Here is a 19,880-nt window from a genome sequence, read left to right on the forward strand (position 1 = left end):
TCTAAAGCTCGCCATGAGCGGCACCCCTGCGGTTGACCTGTTCACCGGGCTCTCTGTGAAACTAAACACCAAGGATGGGACTCGAACCCATATGCGCGCAGAGAACAACAGATTAGCAGACCATCGCCTTAACCACTGAGCCACTTGCCTGCCGGCAGGCGCACTTGGCTCTCTTGAACGCCAAAGACATCATGGGATTCAAACCTCACAAGTGCAGAGCACAATGGTTAAGCAGTCCATCGCCTTAACCACTCGGCCACCTCATCACTCGCCTGCACGTCTGCCCGAAGCTGGGCTGCGGTGTGTTTCTGCAGCTATTTTAAGGATGATGTCGTTAAAGTTGGCAGCGAGGTACTTTGAACGGCTTTGCCATGCGCACTTGGCTCTCTCGAAACACTAAAGACATCAAACGACGAGGATGGGAGTCGAACCCACGCGTGCAGAGCACAATGGATTAGCAGTCCATCGCCTTAACCACTCGGCCACCTCGTCACGCTGCTTGAGCTGTCGGAAGCGGTATTTTGGTGCTTTTCAACCGCTCTCATTAACATGACGGAGATAAAGTTCACGGCAATGTGTTGTAAAAGGTTGGGCTGATGAGAGAGGTAACTCTTCGACTGACCTGCAAGGAGCGTTGGGTTCTATGGGTTAGGAGACTCACAAACGTGTTGATAGAGGGAGATGTGCTTATGTTTCTTTTGTGTGCTGCTTCTGCTTTGTTGGAAAGAACCTAGAGAGAATGCCTGGGTCATGAAAATGGCAGCATAGCTTGCATTGAACCTCTCTCAGAATATGTTTGCAGTGTCCTTGCACTCTTCATTATCCTACCCAACCTCATAGGTATGTTCACAAGTATGTTCTTGGAGATTGAGCGTTATCACTCTCCCCCTTTGCTACCAGGATACCCATACGTCTCTCCCCCCAAAATTACGAAATCAGCGCACTTTTTGTTCTTTGAGTGAAGAGAGAACAATGAATAAACCTTTTTGTGCATATCACTCGCCTGTTTCGTAGACTCACCATGCAGCCGTCAGTGCCAAAAGGCTGATTACATGGCAGTTTAAAGCTTGATACCACCCTGTCGTTCCATGTCCAGATTAAAGCACGGGAGACTTCGCTACCTTCGCCGGCATTCTTTCGCAGAGGCAATATCGTAGTCTATGAGGCTCATCCGAGACGTGATCTTTGCTGGTTGAAAACTTTACCCAATACCCCGCTGGGATGACTTGAAATACAGTCAGCCTTGGCAATTTTTGTCAGTCTCTTAGGAGGCTTCGTGACTTGTTGGAAAAAGGAATTGTGCTTTTGCTTCTGTTGCGTGCTGCTTTCACTGTGCTGGCGAAAGCATGAGCTTGAAGAAGGCTGGTGTAGCCAGGATTTGGACCTCCCTTAGAATGTGTTTTTGTATTTCTAATGGTCATATCCATGCACCAGGGGGCTTCTTATATTGATCCTGACCTTAACAATGTTTTCAGAAATGAACATGAGCTTTTTCTGCAGCTATAATTAAAATGCAATTCATTCTAAAGCTCGCCATGAGCGGCACCCCTGCGGTTGACCTGTTCACCGGGCTCTCTGTGAAACTAAACACCAAGGATGGGACTCGAACCCATATGCGCGCAGAGAACAACAGATTAGCAGACCATCGCCTTAACCACTGAGCCACTTGCCTGCCGGCAGGCGCACTTGGCTCTCTTGAACGCCAAAGACATCATGGGATTCAAACCTCACAAGTGCAGAGCACAATGGTTAAGCAGTCCATCGCCTTAACCACTCGGCCACCTCGTCACTTGCCTGCCCGCCTGCCCGAAGCTGGGCTGTGGTGTGTTTCTGTAGCTATTTTTAGTATGATGACATTATAGTTGGGGCAGCAGAGAGCTTTGCCATGCGCACTTGGCTCTCTCGAAACACTAAAGACATCAAACGACGAGGATGGGATTCGAACCCACGCGTGCAGAGCACAATGGATTAGCAGTCCATCGCCTTAACCACTCGGCCACCTCGTCACGCTGCTTGAGCTGTCGGAAGCGGTATTTTGGTGCTTTTCAACCGCTCTCATTAACATGACGGAGATAAAGTTCACGGCAATGTGTTGTAAAAGGTTGGGCTGATGAGAGAGGTAACTCTTCGACTGACCTGCAAGGAGCGTTGGGTTCTATGGGTTAGGAGACTCACAAACGTATTGATAGAGGGAGATGTGCTTATGTTTCTTTTGTGTGCTGCTTCTGCTTTGTTGGAAAGAACCTAGAGAGAATGCTTGGGTCATGAAAATGGCAGCATAGCTTGCATTGGACCTCTCTCAGAATATGTTTGCAGTGTCCTTGCACTCTTCATTATCCTACCCAACCTCATAGGTATGTTCACAAGTATGTTCTTGGAGATTGAGCGTTATCACTCTCCCCCTTTGCTACCAGGATACCCATACGCCTCTCCCCCCAAAATTACGAAATCAGCGCACTTTTTGTTCTTTGAGTGAAGAGAGAACAATGAATAAACCTTTTTCTGCATATCACTCGCCTGTTTCGTAGACTCACCATGCAGCCGTCAGTGCCAAAAGGCTGATTACATGGCAGTTTAAAGCTTGATACCACCCTGTCGTTCCATGTCCAGATTAAAGCACGGGAGACTTCGCTACCTTCGCCGGCATTCTTTCGCAGAGGCAATATCGTAGTCTATGAGGCTCATCCGAGACGTGATCTTTGCTGGTTGAAAACTTTACCCAATACCCCGCTGGGATGACTTGAAATACAGTCAGCCTTGGCAATTTTTGTCAGTCTCTTAGGAGGCTTCGTGACTTGTTGGAAAAAGGAATTGTGCTTTTGCTTCTGTTGCGTGCTGCTTTCGCTGTGCTGGCGAAAGCATGAGCTTGAAGAAGGCTGGTGTAGCCAGGATTTGGACCTCCCTTAGAATGTGTTTTTGTATTTCTAATGGTCATATCCATGCACCAGGGGGCTTCTTATATTGATCCTGACCTTAACAATGTTTTCAGAAATGAACATGAGCTTTTTCTGCAGCTATAATTAAAATGCAATTCATTCTAAAGCTCGCCATGAGCGGCACCCCTGCGGTTGACCTGTTCACCGGGCTCTCTGTGAAACTAAACACCAAGGATGGGACTTGAACCCATATGCGCGCAGAGAACAACAGATTAGCAGACCATCGCCTTAACCACTGAGCCACTTGCCTGCCGGCAGGCGCACTTGGCTCTCTTGAACGCCAAAGACATCATGGGATTCAAACCTCACAAGTGCAGAGCACAATGGTTAAGCAGTCCATCGCCTTAACCACTCGGCCACCTCGTCACTTGCCTGCCCGCCTGCCCGAAGCTGGGCTGTGGTGTGTTTCTGTAGCTATTTTTAGTATGATGACATTATAGTTGGGGCAGCAGAGAGCTTTGCCATGCGCACTTGGCTCTCTCGAAACACTAAAGACATCAAACGACGAGGATGGGAGTCGAACCCACGCGTGCAGAGCACAATGGATTAGCAGTCCATCGCCTTAACCACTCGGCCACCTCATCACGCTGCTTGAGCTGTCGGAAGCGGTATTTTGGTGCTTTTCAACCGCTCTCATTAACATGACGGAGATAAAGTTCACGGCAATGTGTTGTAAAAGGTTGGGCTGATGAGAGAGGTAACTCTTCGACTGACCTGCAAGGAGCGTTGGGTTCTATGGGTTAGGAGACTCACAAACGTATTGATAGAGGGAGATGTGCTTATGTTTCTTTTGTGTGCTGCTTCTGCTTTGTTGGAAAGAACCTAGAGAGAATGCTTGGGTCATGAAAATGGCAGCATAGCTTGCATTGGACCTCTCTCAGAATATGTTTGCAGTGTCCTTGCACTCTTCATTATCCTACCCAACCTCATAGGTATGTTCACAAGTATGTTCTTGGAGATTGAGCGTTATCACTCTCCCCCTTTGCTACCAGGATACCCATACGTCTCTCCCCCCAAAATTACGAAATCAGCGCACTTTTTGTTCTTTGAGTGAAGAGAGAACAATGAATAAACCTTTTTGTGCATATCACTCGCCTGTTTCGTAGACTCACCATGCAGCCGTCAGTGCCAAAAGGCTGATTACATGGCAGTTTAAAGCTTGATACCACCCTGTCGTTCCATGTCCAGATTAAAGCACGGGAGACTTCGCTACCTTCGCCGGCATTCTTTCGCAGAGGCAATATCGTAGTCTATGAGGCTCATCCGAGACGTGATCTTTGCTGGTTGAAAACTTTACCCAATACCCCGCTGGGATGACTTGAAATACAGTCAGCCTTGGCAATTTTTGTCAGTCTCTTAGGAGGCTTCGTGACTTGTTGGAAAAAGGAATTGTGCTTTTGCTTCTGTTGCGTGCTGCTTTCACTGTGCTGGCGAAAGCATGAGCTTGAAGAAGGCTGGTGTAGCCAGGATTTGGACCTCCCTTAGAATGTGTTTTTGTATTTCTAATGGTCATATCCATGCACCAGGGGGCTTCTTATATTGATCCTGACCTTAACAATGTTTTCAGAAATGAACATGAGCTTTTTCTGCAGCTATAATTAAAATGCAATTCATTCTAAAGCTCGCCATGAGCGGCACCCCTGCGGTTGACCTGTTCACCGGGCTCTCTGTGAAACTAAACACCAAGGATGGGACTCGAACCCATATGCGCGCAGAGAACAACAGATTAGCAGACCATCGCCTTAACCACTGAGCCACTTGCCTGCCGGCAGGCGCACTTGGCTCTCTTGAACGCCAAAGACATCATGGGATTCAAACCTCACAAGTGCAGAGCACAATGGTTAAGCAGTCCATCGCCTTAACCACTCGGCCACCTCGTCACTTGCCTGCCCGCCTGCCCGAAGCTGGGCTGTGGTGTGTTTCTGTAGCTATTTTTAGTATGATGACATTATAGTTGGGGCAGCAGAGAGCTTTGCCATGCGCACTTGGCTCTCTCGAAACACTAAAGACATCAAACGACGAGGATGGGATTCGAACCCACGCGTGCAGAGCACAATGGATTAGCAGTCCATCGCCTTAACCACTCGGCCACCTCGTCACGCTGCTTGAGCTGTCGGAAGCGGTATTTTGGTGCTTTTCAACCGCTCTCATTAACATGACGGAGATAAAGTTCACGGCAATGTGTTGTAAAAGGTTGGGCTGATGAGAGAGGTAACTCTTCGACTGACCTGCAAGGAGCGTTGGGTTCTATGGGTTAGGAGACTCACAAACGTATTGATAGAGGGAGATGTGCTTATGTTTCTTTTGTGTGCTGCTTCTGCTTTGTTGGAAAGAACCTAGAGAGAATGCTTGGGTCATGAAAATGGCAGCATAGCTTGCATTGGACCTCTCTCAGAATATGTTTGCAGTGTCCTTGCACTCTTCATTATCCTACCCAACCTCATAGGTATGTTCACAAGTATGTTCTTGGAGATTGAGCGTTATCACTCTCCCCCTTTGCTACCAGGATACCCATACGCCTCTCCCCCCAAAATTACGAAATCAGCGCACTTTTTGTTCTTTGAGTGAAGAGAGAACAATGAATAAACCTTTTTCTGCATATCACTCGCCTGTTTCGTAGACTCACCATGCAGCCGTCAGTGCCAAAAGGCTGATTACATGGCAGTTTAAAGCTTGATACCACCCTGTCGTTCCATGTCCAGATTAAAGCACGGGAGACTTCGCTACCTTCGCCGGCATTCTTTCGCAGAGGCAATATCGTAGTCTATGAGGCTCATCCGAGACGTGATCTTTGCTGGTTGAAAACTTTACCCAATACCCCGCTGGGATGACTTGAAATACAGTCAGCCTTGGCAATTTTTGTCAGTCTCTTAGGAGGCTTCGTGACTTGTTGGAAAAAGGAATTGTGCTTTTGCTTCTGTTGCGTGCTGCTTTCGCTGTGCTGGCGAAAGCATGAGCTTGAAGAAGGCTGGTGTAGCCAGGATTTGGACCTCCCTTAGAATGTGTTTTTGTATTTCTAATGGTCATATCCATGCACCAGGGGGCTTCTTATATTGATCCTGACCTTAACAATGTTTTCAGAAATGAACATGAGCTTTTTCTGCAGCTATAATTAAAATGCAATTCATTCTAAAGCTCGCCATGAGCGGCACCCCTGCGGTTGACCTGTTCACCGGGCTCTCTGTGAAACTAAACACCAAGGATGGGACTTGAACCCATATGCGCGCAGAGAACAACAGATTAGCAGACCATCGCCTTAACCACTGAGCCACTTGCCTGCCGGCAGGCGCACTTGGCTCTCTTGAACGCCAAAGACATCATGGGATTCAAACCTCACAAGTGCAGAGCACAATGGTTAAGCAGTCCATCGCCTTAACCACTCGGCCACCTCGTCACTTGCCTGCCCGCCTGCCCGAAGCTGGGCTGTGGTGTGTTTCTGTAGCTATTTTTAGTATGATGACATTATAGTTGGGGCAGCAGAGAGCTTTGCCATGCGCACTTGGCTCTCTCGAAACACTAAAGACATCAAACGACGAGGATGGGAGTCGAACCCACGCGTGCAGAGCACAATGGATTAGCAGTCCATCGCCTTAACCACTCGGCCACCTCATCACGCTGCTTGAGCTGTCGGAAGCGGTATTTTGGTGCTTTTCAACCGCTCTCATTAACATGACGGAGATAAAGTTCACGGCAATGTGTTGTAAAAGGTTGGGCTGATGAGAGAGGTAACTCTTCGACTGACCTGCAAGGAGCGTTGGGTTCTATGGGTTAGGAGACTCACAAACGTATTGATAGAGGGAGATGTGCTTATGTTTCTTTTGTGTGCTGCTTCTGCTTTGTTGGAAAGAACCTAGAGAGAATGCTTGGGTCATGAAAATGGCAGCATAGCTTGCATTGGACCTCTCTCAGAATATGTTTGCAGTGTCCTTGCACTCTTCATTATCCTACCCAACCTCATAGGTATGTTCACAAGTATGTTCTTGGAGATTGAGCGTTATCACTCTCCCCCTTTGCTACCAGGATACCCATACGTCTCTCCCCCCAAAATTACGAAATCAGCGCACTTTTTGTTCTTTGAGTGAAGAGAGAACAATGAATAAACCTTTTTGTGCATATCACTCGCCTGTTTCGTAGACTCACCATGCAGCCGTCAGTGCCAAAAGGCTGATTACATGGCAGTTTAAAGCTTGATACCACCCTGTCGTTCCATGTCCAGATTAAAGCACGGGAGACTTCGCTACCTTCGCCGGCATTCTTTCGCAGAGGCAATATCGTAGTCTATGAGGCTCATCCGAGACGTGATCTTTGCTGGTTGAAAACTTTACCCAATACCCCGCTGGGATGACTTGAAATACAGTCAGCCTTGGCAATTTTTGTCAGTCTCTTAGGAGGCTTCGTGACTTGTTGGAAAAAGGAATTGTGCTTTTGCTTCTGTTGCGTGCTGCTTTCGCTGTGCTGGCGAAAGCATGAGCTTGAAGAAGGCTGGTGTAGCCAGGATTTGGACCTCCCTTAGAATGTGTTTTTGTATTTCTAATGGTCATATCCATGCACCAGGGGGCTTCTTATATTGATCCTGACCTTAACAATGTTTTCAGAAATGAACATGAGCTTTTTCTGCAGCTATAATTAAAATGCAATTCATTCTAAAGCTCGCCATGAGCGGCACCCCTGCGGTTGACCTGTTCACCGGGCTCTCTGTGAAACTAAACACCAAGGATGGGACTCGAACCCATATGCGCTCAGAGAACAACAGATTAGCAGACCATCGCCTTAACCACTGAGCCACTTGCCTGCCGGCAGGCGCACTTGGCTCTCTTGAACGCCAAAGACATCATGGGATTCAAACCTCACAAGTGCAGAGCACAATGGTTAAGCAGTCCATCGCCTTAACCACTCGGCCACCTCGTCACTTGCCTGCCCGCCTGCCCGAAGCTGGGCTGTGGTGTGTTTCTGTAGCTATTTTTAGTATGATGACGTTATAGTTGGGGCAGCAGAGAGCTTTGCCATGCGCACTTGGCTCTCTCGAAACACTCAAACGACGAGGATGGGAGTCGAACCCACGCGTGCAGAGCACAATGGATTAGCAGTCCATCGCCTTAACCACTCGGCCACCTCTTCACGCTGCTTGAGCTGTCGGAAGCGGTATTTTGGTGCTTTTCAACCGCTCTCATTAACATGACGGAGATAAAGTTCACGGCAATGTGTTGTAAAAGGTTGGGCTGATGAGAGAGGTAACTCTTCGACTGACCTGCAAGGAGCGTTGGGTTCTATGGGTTAGGAGACTCACAAACGTGTTGATAGAGGGAGATGTGCTTATGTTTCTTTTGTGTGCTGCTTCTGCTTTGTTGGAAAGAACCTAGAGAGAATGCCTGGGTCATGAAAATGGCAGCATAGCTTGCATTGGACCTCTCTCAGAATATGTTTGCAGTGTCCTTGCACTCTTCATTATCCTACCCAACCTCATAGGTATGTTCACAAGTATGTTCTTGGAGATTGAGCGTTATCACTCTCCCCCTTTGCTACCAGGATACCCATACGCCTCTCCCCCCAAAATTACGAAATCAGCGCACTTTTTGTTCTTTGAGTGAAGAGAGAACAATGAATAAACCTTTTTCTGCATATCACTCGCCTGTTTCGTAGACTCACCATGCAGCCGTCAGTGCCAAAAGGCTGATTACATGGCAGTTTAAAGCTTGATACCACCCTGTCGTTCCATGTCCAGATTAAAGCACGGGAGACTTCGCTACCTTCGCCGGCATTCTTTCGCAGAGGCAATATCGTAGTCTATGAGGCTCATCCGAGACGTGATCTTTGCTGGTTGAAAACTTTACCCAATACCCCGCTGGGATGACTTGAAATACAGTCAGCCTTGGCAATTTTTGTCAGTCTCTTAGGAGGCTTCGTGACTTGTTGGAAAAAGGAATTGTGCTTTTGCTTCTGTTGCGTGCTGCTTTCGCTGTGCTGGCGAAAGCATGAGCTTGAAGAAGGCTGGTGTAGCCAGGATTTGGACCTCCCTTAGAATGTGTTTTTGTATTTCTAATGGTCATATCCATGCACCAGGGGGCTTCTTATATTGATCCTGACCTTAACAATGTTTTCAGAAATGAACATGAGCTTTTTCTGCAGCTATAATTAAAATGCAATTTTAGAGAACAACAGATTAGCAGACCATCGCCTTAACCACTGAGCCACTTGCCTGCCGGCAGGCGCACTTGGCTCTCTTGAACGCCAAAGACATCATGGGATTCAAACCTCACAAGTGCAGAGCACAATGGTTAAGCAGTCCATCGCCTTAACCACTCGGCCACCTCGTCACTTGCCTGCCCGCCTGCCCGAAGCTGGGCTGTGGTGTGTTTCTGTAGCTATTTTTAGTATGATGACGTTATAGTTGGGGCAGCAGAGAGCTTTGGCAGGCGCACTTGGCTCTCTTGAACACTAAAGACATCAAACGACGAGGATGGGATTCGAACCCACGCGTGCAGAGCACAATGGATTAGCAGTCCATCGCCTTAACCACTCGGCCAAAGACGGGGCAAAAGGGACTGCTAAGGGGGGGAGGGAAGAAGGAAAAGGAGGGGGAAAGAAGAGGAAAGAACGCCAAAATCATGGGTTCGATTCCCAGGGAAAGCAATAACTGATACGAATGTAAAATGTGTATCTTAAATGCAATATTAGTCGCCTTGGATAATAAAATCGTCTGCCAAAAGCGTAAATGTAAAAATATTTAAATGATTTACAAGTCAATATTTATACCTATTTTACCTACCTACCCTATAACAAACAATGTGAAAGAATAAAGAATAAAAGTGTACAACACATACTTTCCACAAATATAGTTTATTCCAAAATCTCAAATGTAACATATTATATGTAATAATTAAAAACAAATATACACGTACAAATATATGTAACTACAATTATTTATTATACACTTACTACCACACATATGGTTTAATCTTAATATACATTATATATACACACACACACACACACACACACACACATATATATATATATATATATATATATATATATATACATACATACATACATACATACATACATACACAATTCAATGGCTAAATATAATAATAATAATACACATTACATGCAATAATAATAATAATAATTAAACACTTTCACAAATAAAAGCTCAAATCTATATAACTTTATAATAAAAACTAATTTAAATAGCTACATGTAATGCTAATAATAAACACCTACTACCATTACAAATAGTTTGATAAATTATAAATAATGATAAAACTAGTATTTATAATTATTATTAATAATAATAATAATAAGTAACCATGTAGTTATAAATGCCATTATATTAGCCATTATATATATATACATACTCACACAATTCAATAGCTAGATATAATAATAATAATAAGTAACCATTTAGTTATAAATGGCATTATATTAGACATTATATATACATACTATGTATAGAATAATACATTATATGTGAATAATAATAAAATTATGAATAACAATAAAACTAGTATTTATAATTAATAATAATAATAATTATTATAATGGAAAATATATTATAAATTCAATTTTAATGAAATACTGATTAGGCCAATAAGGTGCACACTCCTGCCAGGATTTGCACCTGGATCTTCCACCCAAAGGATGAATGTGTTACTGTTACACCACAAGAGTTGTGTTTTTTGTTTTTAATAACACAAACACCAAAAGGTGTATGTGTTTTTTTTGTTTGTTTTTTTTAAATAACACAAACATCTCCAATAAAGAGATGTATGTGTGTGTTTGTTTTTTAAAAGAACACAAACGACTCTGATAAACCGTTAACTGTGTTAACGTAAACATAGATATACATAACAAGATAACACAAATACTTTGAATAGAAATAACACAATGTATGGGCTTGTTATGGAACATCAAAGTGCAGCACAATTATAAAAACAACTATAAAAACAACTATATACACTACATATGTATTTATAATGAGCTCTTCCACTCTGTGATGGTCTGTCCAGATGTAGGACAATACCATTTCCCCCGTAACTGTGTATGACCAGTAAGTTTGCTCTTTGACTGACCACATATTTTACACTGATAGTGGTAGCTTTCTTTGGTTTTCCGCTTCTTGGGGGGATCACCTCTTATCTCTCGCTCCTTATCCTCCAGGGTTGCCTTTCGCAATCTCCATTCTCGGAACCGATTAAGAGAAGCTAGTGGTGCTGGGGCTGGCTGGTAAGGAAGCCCACCTTGAGGTTGAGGTGTTGGAGCTGGTGGCGGTTGATCATGATGGCCACCCTGGGAGTGAGAAGCTGGTGGCAACTGGTAAGTGTTCCAGCCCTGAGAGTGAGACGCTGGAGCAGGTGATGGCAGGTAAGTGTTCCAGCCCTGAGAGTGAGACGCTGGAGCAGGTGATGGCAGGTAAGTGTTCCAGCCCTGAGAGTGAGACGCTGGAGCGGGTGATGGCAGGTAAGTGTTCCAGCCCTGAGAGTGAGACGCTGGAGCAGGTGACGGTGACGGCAGGTAAGGGGACCAGCCCTGAGAGTGAGATGCTGGAGCTGAGTGTTGACCCTGCTGGCAGTAGGCAACGTCCGACGAAGCAGGGAAGACAGCATCCCCAGGCCAGTGCTGTGCTCTCGGCCAGTCCTGATCTGCATTGGTTGAGCTGGCACCAGCTCCAGTGTCTGTGTGCACAGTGGGAAACACCACTCTGGCACAGCGACGTTTACGGATCACTGCCTCACCCTCACGGTTTTCTGGTTCCTGGAACTCCATAACTGTATTAGCGCGTTGAACAGGCTCGGATGGTAGGTCCCGGGCCTCCAGGAGCGATTCCTCTGCCAAATGGACCTGCTGAGGAAGCTGCACCCCTTGCAGTAACGAATCGCGGTCGGTTCTTTTCTGCCGATCCTGCAGCCTAGAAAAAATAAAAATCAGAACAGAACTTTTTTGTTGTTATTTGTGTGGAATTTATCTTGTATTAACAAGTAGGTTTTCATATTGAAGTTAATGTATGAAGCTGTAAATATGAACTAACCAGGAGGACACTGTGGTGTTGTTTATAGTCACAAGTAAAAGGTTGGTGTTGTCCAGTATGTCTTTGCAGTCCTCTATTAACTGTTTGATATGACTGTAAGTCATGACAATTGACTGAGGTATTGCAAATGTTTTCCCTTTGTTGTCCTTTGGCCTATTTCTGGCTTCCCGGAACTCTTTGTAGAGTCTGAGTGCAACACACTCAGAAATCCTGTTAAGATCAGGTCTTTGGGCAGCCTGGCCATGAACCATGAACAATCTGCAAAATAGGTGACAAGATGACATAAGCCACATTATGTGTATGTACTGTAAACACATACACGTGAATGTTGTGTCTATGTAGATAGATATACATACACACACACACACACACACACACACAAATATTACAAATATACTGTATATCAGAGGCAGATACCTCTCAGCTGCTTGCTGGCCTGGAGCAGAGCCACTGCGTTTCCGAGAAGCTCTCCATGGTCCTGACAAGGTCTTTTTCTTACTTTTCATGGAGTATTTGGTTGGGGACTTGTCAATGGGATCCAGGCTGGAGTACAGTCTTAATATCTCTACTATCTCAGAGTTTGAGAGAGCGGTTATTGTCCGATTGAGGCTGACAAGATACCCTGCCAAGGCATCGACTGTCTCCCATCCGGGAATTCCTCTAGGATCACACCGACTATCCTGTCACATGAAATGAAAACAAAACCCATTCTTGTACAGCTAATTTAAAAGAAAAGGTGAAGGAACAATGATTTCTGATGGTCAATACATTAGTCACTTTACCAGACTTGAAGTGATGGGCCCACTGTCCTCAAACGGGGAGCTGGAGGTACTGCTGAACACACCACTTTCAAGTGTAGATTCCTTAGGTAATTATGTGTAAACAGTGAGAGGGGTACAATGAGGTTGATAAAGTTTGTTGTGCTCATGTTACACAAATGAATTGTTGATTTAACGAGTCAATCACACATCACTAATCAAGAAAAATGAACCTCTGCAAACTAGGTTTACAGTAAAAATGTTTTGATTTATCATCAAATTGTTAACACATCATTACCTGAGATGAAGACTGAAGATATATATCGGTGACCTGGGGTACTGTCACATCAGGACATTCATCCTCCTGAGCTTCATCCAGCATCTCTGGTGGAATGGCACCAATTTCCTTCTGTGCACTCAGCAGATCTCCCCGGTTAGACTGCGCCAGCAAATATTCCACAGCAATACGCTCTCCTGCCATAAGTAATCAACAGAAAGACAGAAGAAAAAAACAAAAAAAGATTAAAGTAGAGTGAGTGAGTGAGTGAGTGAACAAAGGTGTAACCTTCAGGTAATATCGAATATTGTCTAGCATGTTTTCTTTTTTTTTTTTTGCCATAGAATCTTACCGGTAGGTTTCCCCGGGGGTATAAACTCTGGAAGAAGTCCACTTCCTAGGACTCTGCTGCTCAGGACGTGCACACTGGACATCAAACGTACATCATACATCTTTGTACGTGATGTACCACTCATACTCAGAGCTTGCTGAGACCTATTATGGTTCCATCTGGATAACCCCTCAAGCAAGTACATCTGTGTATGTAGAGCATTACATCTCCACCCTGGCAAGACAAAAGCATTGGTGACAACAACAACAAAAAAGAATATTATGACAACTTAATACACAGCATTCATTAACTAAATGTTTCAAATATTGAGTGTTTCAGCTTGCCTGGGATGAAACCACACTGGTGCAGATGAAAGCTCTCGAGCGAGGAGGATCCTCTGCCACATCTTAGGACGTCAAGCATTTTGTCTCCCTTCTCCAGGCCTGATCCTGTGTTAGTATACAACTGGACACCAGGTGGATCTTGGATACAGGGCAAGTGCTTCTGCTGTATCTCCCACACATCAGACATGCTGTCATGATTTATGAGATGCAAGCCACTTGTGTCTGTGAGGTCCCACATGGAGTCCAGCAGTTGTTTGATTAGCACGCGGGTCTCCTCAACCCCTCGGGTTCTCCTGCGGCAGTGCTTGACCAGCTCACTGGATTTGATGCTCGATAAAACCTGAGAGTCAGTGGGTATGTGACCCTGGTGCTTTTTTTTTAACTCTGCCCTCTTGGCCTCTTTGAGTCGGTGAATGTCCTCTTTGTCCCACTCAAAGATACAAGTGGACAACTTTGAGCAGAACGTGCCAAACAGTGGGTGGTGCTCCGTCGTAAGACCCTTTGTGAACCGCCTCATAAAATGGAAAATATCCAGTCTCACCGGTGACGTCCATGGTCGAAACCAAGTGAGAACTGGACCCACTCCTATAACAATAAGAAACAGACAGTAAATACAGTACAACAGCTCATTTGTGCAAATAATTAGCCTAACTTCTTGAATTGTATGGCAGTTTCAATTCAGAGCAGTGGTCAGTAAATGTATATTTTTAGGATTATGCATTCAGTCGGTCCGTGATCGACCTTTCTCTCACTGTTTTATTACAGCGGCCGTGTTTTTTTTTTACAAATGTGTCATAATTCCATATGAAGCTGCTGCTCACTCTGTGTAAAGAATACACAATGCGTATTCTCCATTTTAGCATCAGTAAATTTGGGATCGATGCCGTGGTCTATTTAAGAAAGCCGTGAACGTGCACTTATCCCAACTATCTACACCTGGCTTGACATAGCTTCACCTTCTCATCCTGGCTCGGCAAAGGTGCAAACGATTAAGCCGCGATGAGCAGATCACACTAGGTCAAGCTGCGCTTTTCCACTCATCCTGAATTTATTCATTCTACTTTTGTGCAACAGCCCCCAGAGGCACATGTAATAGACACATAACAACACATATTAAAAGGCAACGCACCTGTCTCACTGCAGCAGTCTCTGTCCACATATATGGCATCTGGCTGTGGCTCATCAGCATCGCTGTACCTTTGGACGATGCCTTGACAAAGTTCATCAAGGCCAGCCCCCTCACCAGTGGTCAGCACAGAATTCAGCACTTGCCCAAATTCATTGCCGATATTAGACATCCATGTGGCTGTGCCCTCAATGCCACCAGCAAGTTTTTTTGTGATCTACATAAAAAAAAAAAACACGTCTCAGAAATCATCAGCTATGCTAACAAACTGAATGAAATCAAGTTTACATACAGTATGTTTACATTTACCTTCTTAGTAGAGTCCAGTTTCAAGATTCTACCAAGCGTTGAAGTGATCACACCCTTCAACTCGTCAAGGTGATTTAGAATGTCATTGGCATGAACCGTCTCAAACCACTGGGCCAGGGGCAGGGGACTGAAGGGTGGTGGCGGCTGATACACAGCTTCAGACTGGGTGAGGACACAGGACTTTTTGTGGACCTCACAATCAGTGAGGTAGTCGATGGTCCGCCTAGCCCACTCCTCACTGTGTATCTCCTGCAAGGCTTGCTGTAAATAGCTGGAGCTGTTCCCTAATGTTCTTGGGCGCAACATCGCAACACACCTCCTGTCCAGCGCCAAATGGGTTGTGAGGACAGCTGGGAATTTGTAACGGTGGGAGGGATCGAGCTGTTTTAAAATGTCAATGCTCCAAGGGCAGACGGGAATCATGCATTTGCTGCACCTTGGATAGTCTCCACCCACCAGGTAATATTTTGAATCAATGTCAATTACCTCCCTGACTTTAGTGTAAATGCCAGAATGGTGCATCTTTCTATTGCACTGGGTGCATTTCAGAGGGATGCCCCACATCCGCATCGGAGCCCACAGGAACATCCGCTGGCGGAAATAATTATGTGGATCAGGAGGTGAGATGGATTTGGTGGGGCTAGGGGGATGAAACCAGTTCTGAGACAGGTTTTGTTTCAGCTGTCCAGTACTGTCATATAAAATGTGGGCGATCCACTCCTGGTCAGCTGGCTGGATGACTCTGGTGAACTGCTTGGGTAGAAAATTCACCCAGTTTACCTCAGGAGGCTGCAGAGTGAGTGGGTGTCGTGGTGGTGCTAGTGACGTCTCATGGGCTGTGGGAGGAGCAGGAACAGGGGCAGGAACATCGGGTGGGTCACTGGGTTGCAGTGTCGTCTCTTGGGCTATGGGAGTGGTAGGAGCAGCAACATCTGGGAGGTCTGTTGGACAGGTCAAAAGGTGACATTCCTCTATGTGCTGTAACAATCCAAAAGACCCCCAGGCCTTTGCACCACACTGCTCACACTGCTCCTGGGTGTGGTAGTCTGACAGGTGCTGTGTGAAGTCCTCGCACATCACCTCCTGACTACACAGCGAGCATGTGATAGACTTCCCCTCGCTCATCCTGCACAGAGCTGGAGTTTTCTGACCTACACCTGTCTGTAGGGCTGAGCAAAAAAAATTTTTTTTCAATTAATCGTTTTTTAAAATGTAGTCGATTCAAAATCGATTCTCAAACACCACGAATCGATTTTTTTTCCATATTTATTTATCCATTACCCAAAAGCCATTATTAGGTTTCCTCCACTGTTCATAGGCTTGCAAACTCCATTTTATAGCTAATGATGTGAGATTTTATGTTTGTTTTATCTTAATCATAAAATAACCTCAACTAGTGCTGCACGATTAATCATATCGCAATCCCGATGTCAAGCCTATAAGCAATTATATGATGCAAAATCCTGCGATTTTTTATGAAATTAACAAATTTGGGCTGTTAACGCAATTAATGCAGCATCTGTTGATTTTTGTCATCCCTTGGCTAGTGTTACATAATCCTGCTCTTATTCATGCAAACGTTTTTAAACCATTAATGCACGACACGACAAAAAAGAGCTTGCTCCCTGTGAATGTCCTGACTGTGACACACAGAAAGACTCGCGCTGATATCGTGCGTGCGCACAAAACAGGCCAGAATAGTTATCTTTTGTGCTTGAGCGAACAATAGCACACAATTCCTCCAAAATTATGACAAAATGTCTTTTTGTCGAGTATCTTCATAACATAAGAGTAGTCTTATGATGAACATGAAGAGTTGTGACTCGTGAGAGAATGAGGCGCGTGTGAGATCCGCGTCTCTGACAGCAGCGGCTGGTATTAAATGGACAGTACACAGTAGCCACTATTTATATCTTTCGTTAAAATTAATCAAAGAACAAAGGGAACAGAGAAAAAACACTCACTGCTCTTGACTAAAGAACTTTTGTAACTTTAATAAGGATTAGTCTATATATAATTTATAATTAATACAGCGCAGACTGTTTGATAACTTTATTCAATTTCTGCATATGTCCTACCTGTTAGACAGGAAGTGCACAGGTAAATATGATTCTTAATGGTTTTAATGTACCCAAGTGTACCTAAAATAAAAAGAGTTTAATATACAGGTTTGTAGCTCTTAAAGGGATAGTTCACCCAAAAATGAAAATTCTGTCATCATTTACTCACCCTCAAGTTGTTCCAAACCTGTATGAGTTTCTTTGTTCTGCTGAACAAAAAGGAAGATATTTGGAAGAATGTTTGTAATTAAACAGATCTCGGTCCCCATTGACTTCCATAGTAGGAAAAAAATATATACTATGGTAGTCAATGGGGACCGAGATCTGTTTGATTACAAACATCTTCCTTTATGTTCAGCAGAACAAAGAAACGCATACAGGTTTGGAACAACTTGAGGGTGAGTAAATGATGACAGAATTTTCATTTTTGGGTGAACTATCCCTTTAATGTCTTTTTATTAATTAACCACTTGTAAACTAATGTTCACTTTTCTTTTTTAAAATAAATATAGGATTTGTGTTAAATATATATTCATTGAGTCGAATCGAAATCAAAAATAGAATCGAAATCAAAAAAACGAATCAAGAATCGAATCGAATTGAGAGCTTGCGAATCGAAATTGAATCGAATTGTAACATCTGAATCGATTCCCAGCCCTACCTGTCTGTGGTCCTGCTTTCCCAGCTGCTGCACTGGCATGAGAACCTGTAGCTGTTGCTGTTGCACCTGCACTGGCCTGAGAACCTGTAGCTGTTGCACCTGCACTGGCCTGTAAACTCTCAGCTGACCTGAGACACAGCTGACCTGCACTGGATGCTGCTTTCCCTGCTGACTGGGAAAACCCAAACTGGGTTGCAGCACTGGCCTGTGGAGCCCTCAGCTGACTATCACTGGATGCTGCTGTCCCTGCCTTCTCTGCTGACTGGGAAAAATAAAAGTGGGTTTACATTTAAAGTACATTTCCACTAATAATTACATACTCACACTGTTTAACACTGGAAACAAACAGTAGAACTGAGGAGAAAACATTTTCCATTACATTTTCCAGTATATTTTCATCACATCACAGGTTTAATGATTCAATGGCATCGTTTACCTCGTGGTATCCACACTTGCAGGGGATCCTTTTCCCAAATATGTCTAGTTTGTGGACAGTAGTTTGACCTTTCAGGGGGGTCAGAGGACAATCAGCAATCCGCAGCATTACCGCCCTCCATCGCCTGGATCCTGGCCTTTTGCCAGTTGTAAATGTGTATTTTCCCTGGGCATACAGGGACATCACACCTGCCCAGTAGGCATCCGGTTTCCCAGTTTTTGTCATTTCTGCAGATATTAGGGACAATATATGGAAAATAACAAAAATAAACCGTAACAGATGGAAAAACTACTCAACTAACGTTACTGATCACCACAAGCAAGGCTTTATTTCTCAATATTTCAGCAATATATGTATATCAAATGAACAGTAAAGCCTACCCTATCATATGACAAATGTGTTGATTGGTAACAGTAATTAATTTCACAATTTATTTTACTCAGAAAGTTAATTCATAGGTCTAACGGTACTCTTCAAATAGGGTCTTCGTGCTGACGTCACTAGATTATTAAAAAAGCACACAAAAACACCTCAGGCGTTTAAGTTACGGTTTTCACATCACAAGACAGACACGCAAAAGACACTTAAAAACGTTCAGTAAAGAAAATAATTAACATAACTTAGCTGCTAGCGATCAGCGACATTATCCCTTAAGGTTTGTGACCGTCTTATCAAACTTACCGAAAAACATCCAACGTTTGTCACAGCAGAAGTATTTACAAACACACAACATACTTTAACGATTTCACTTCAGTGATTTACATAATTTTAGTAAGTTCTACTTACTTTTAGTGTCAAGAGATATTCGCCGCCGGTAAATAAAGTTACCTCAGGATGAACTGTCTCCGAGTCCGTCAGTCAACCAATGAGAACACTGTGCGCACGGGGCCCGTTTCGACGCATATGATTGGCTCTTTTGCCCCCCTTGGAGCGGCAACTGTTGGAAGCATATGATTATAGTTAGGACTCTGTTTGGATTCTGTTAGGAGTTGTTAGGAACTGTTAGGACATTGTTAGGAGTTGTTAGGACTTGTTAGGACATTGTTTGGACTTGTTAGGACATTGTTTGGACTTGTTAGGACTTCGAGAGCAGTCCATTTAGTGGAGGGTACGGCCACCTCGTCACGCTGCTTGAGCTGTCGGAAGCGGTATTTTGGTGCTTTTCAACCGCTCTCATTAACATGACGGAGATAAAGTTCACGGCAATGTGTTGTAAAAGGTTGGGCTGATGAGAGAGGTAACTCTTCGACTGACCTGCAAGGAGCGTTGGGTTCTATGGGTTAGGAGACTCACAAACGTGTTGATAGAGGGAGATGTGCTTATGTTTCTTTTGTGTGCTGCTTCTGCTTTGTTGGAAAGAACCTAGAGAGAATGCCTGGGTCATGAAAATGGCAGCATAGCTTGCATTGGACCTCTCTCAGAATATGTTTGCAGTGTCCTTGCACTCTTCATTATCCTACCCAACCCATAGGTATGTTCACAAGTATGTTCTTGGAGATTGAGCGTTATCACTCTCCCCCTTTGCTACCAGGATACCCATACGTCTCTCCCCCCAAAATTACGAAATCAGCGCACTTTTTGTTCTTTGAGTGAAGAGAGAACAATGAATAAACC

General features: G+C 44.4%; 1 protein-coding gene across 1 annotated transcript; it reads right to left on the minus strand.

The window, feature by feature from the left end:
* Positions 1-10,673: 10,673 nt before the first annotated feature.
* On the minus strand, positions 10,674-16,266 carry LOC307162230 (uncharacterized protein). The gene is made up of 9 exons (XM_079877439.1): positions 15,110-16,266; positions 14,804-15,017; positions 13,675-14,259; positions 13,352-13,564; positions 13,021-13,196; positions 12,747-12,827; positions 12,382-12,644; positions 11,965-12,222; positions 10,674-11,844 (listed from the first exon to the last, which is right to left on the minus strand). Exons 1-9 carry the CDS (start codon positions 16,232-16,234, stop codon positions 10,908-10,910), a joined length of 3,852 nt encoding a protein of 1,283 aa, XP_079733565.1. The 5' UTR covers positions 16,235-16,266; the 3' UTR covers positions 10,674-10,907.
* Positions 16,267-19,880: the final 3,614 nt, after the last annotated feature.

This window comes from Squalius cephalus (assembly GCF_949319135.1).
Source record: "Squalius cephalus genome assembly, chromosome: 7".
In the NCBI taxonomy this organism is placed as follows: domain Eukaryota; kingdom Metazoa; phylum Chordata; class Actinopteri; order Cypriniformes; family Leuciscidae; genus Squalius; species Squalius cephalus.

Excerpts from the sequence above, each read along its gene's own strand:
- LOC307162230 (XM_079877439.1), bottom strand. The coding sequence starts at position 16,234 with ATGAGCGAGGGGAAGTCTATCACATGCTCGCTGTGTAGTCAGGAGGTG. Across the intron at positions 13,197-13,351 it reads ACCCCCGGGGAAACCTACCG|GAGAGCGTATTGCTGTGGAA; the intron begins GTAAGATTCTAT and ends TACTTATGGCAG. Across the intron at positions 12,223-12,381 it reads GGCCAGCAAGCAGCTGAGAG|ATTGTTCATGGTTCATGGCC; the intron begins GTATCTGCCTCT and ends CCTATTTTGCAG.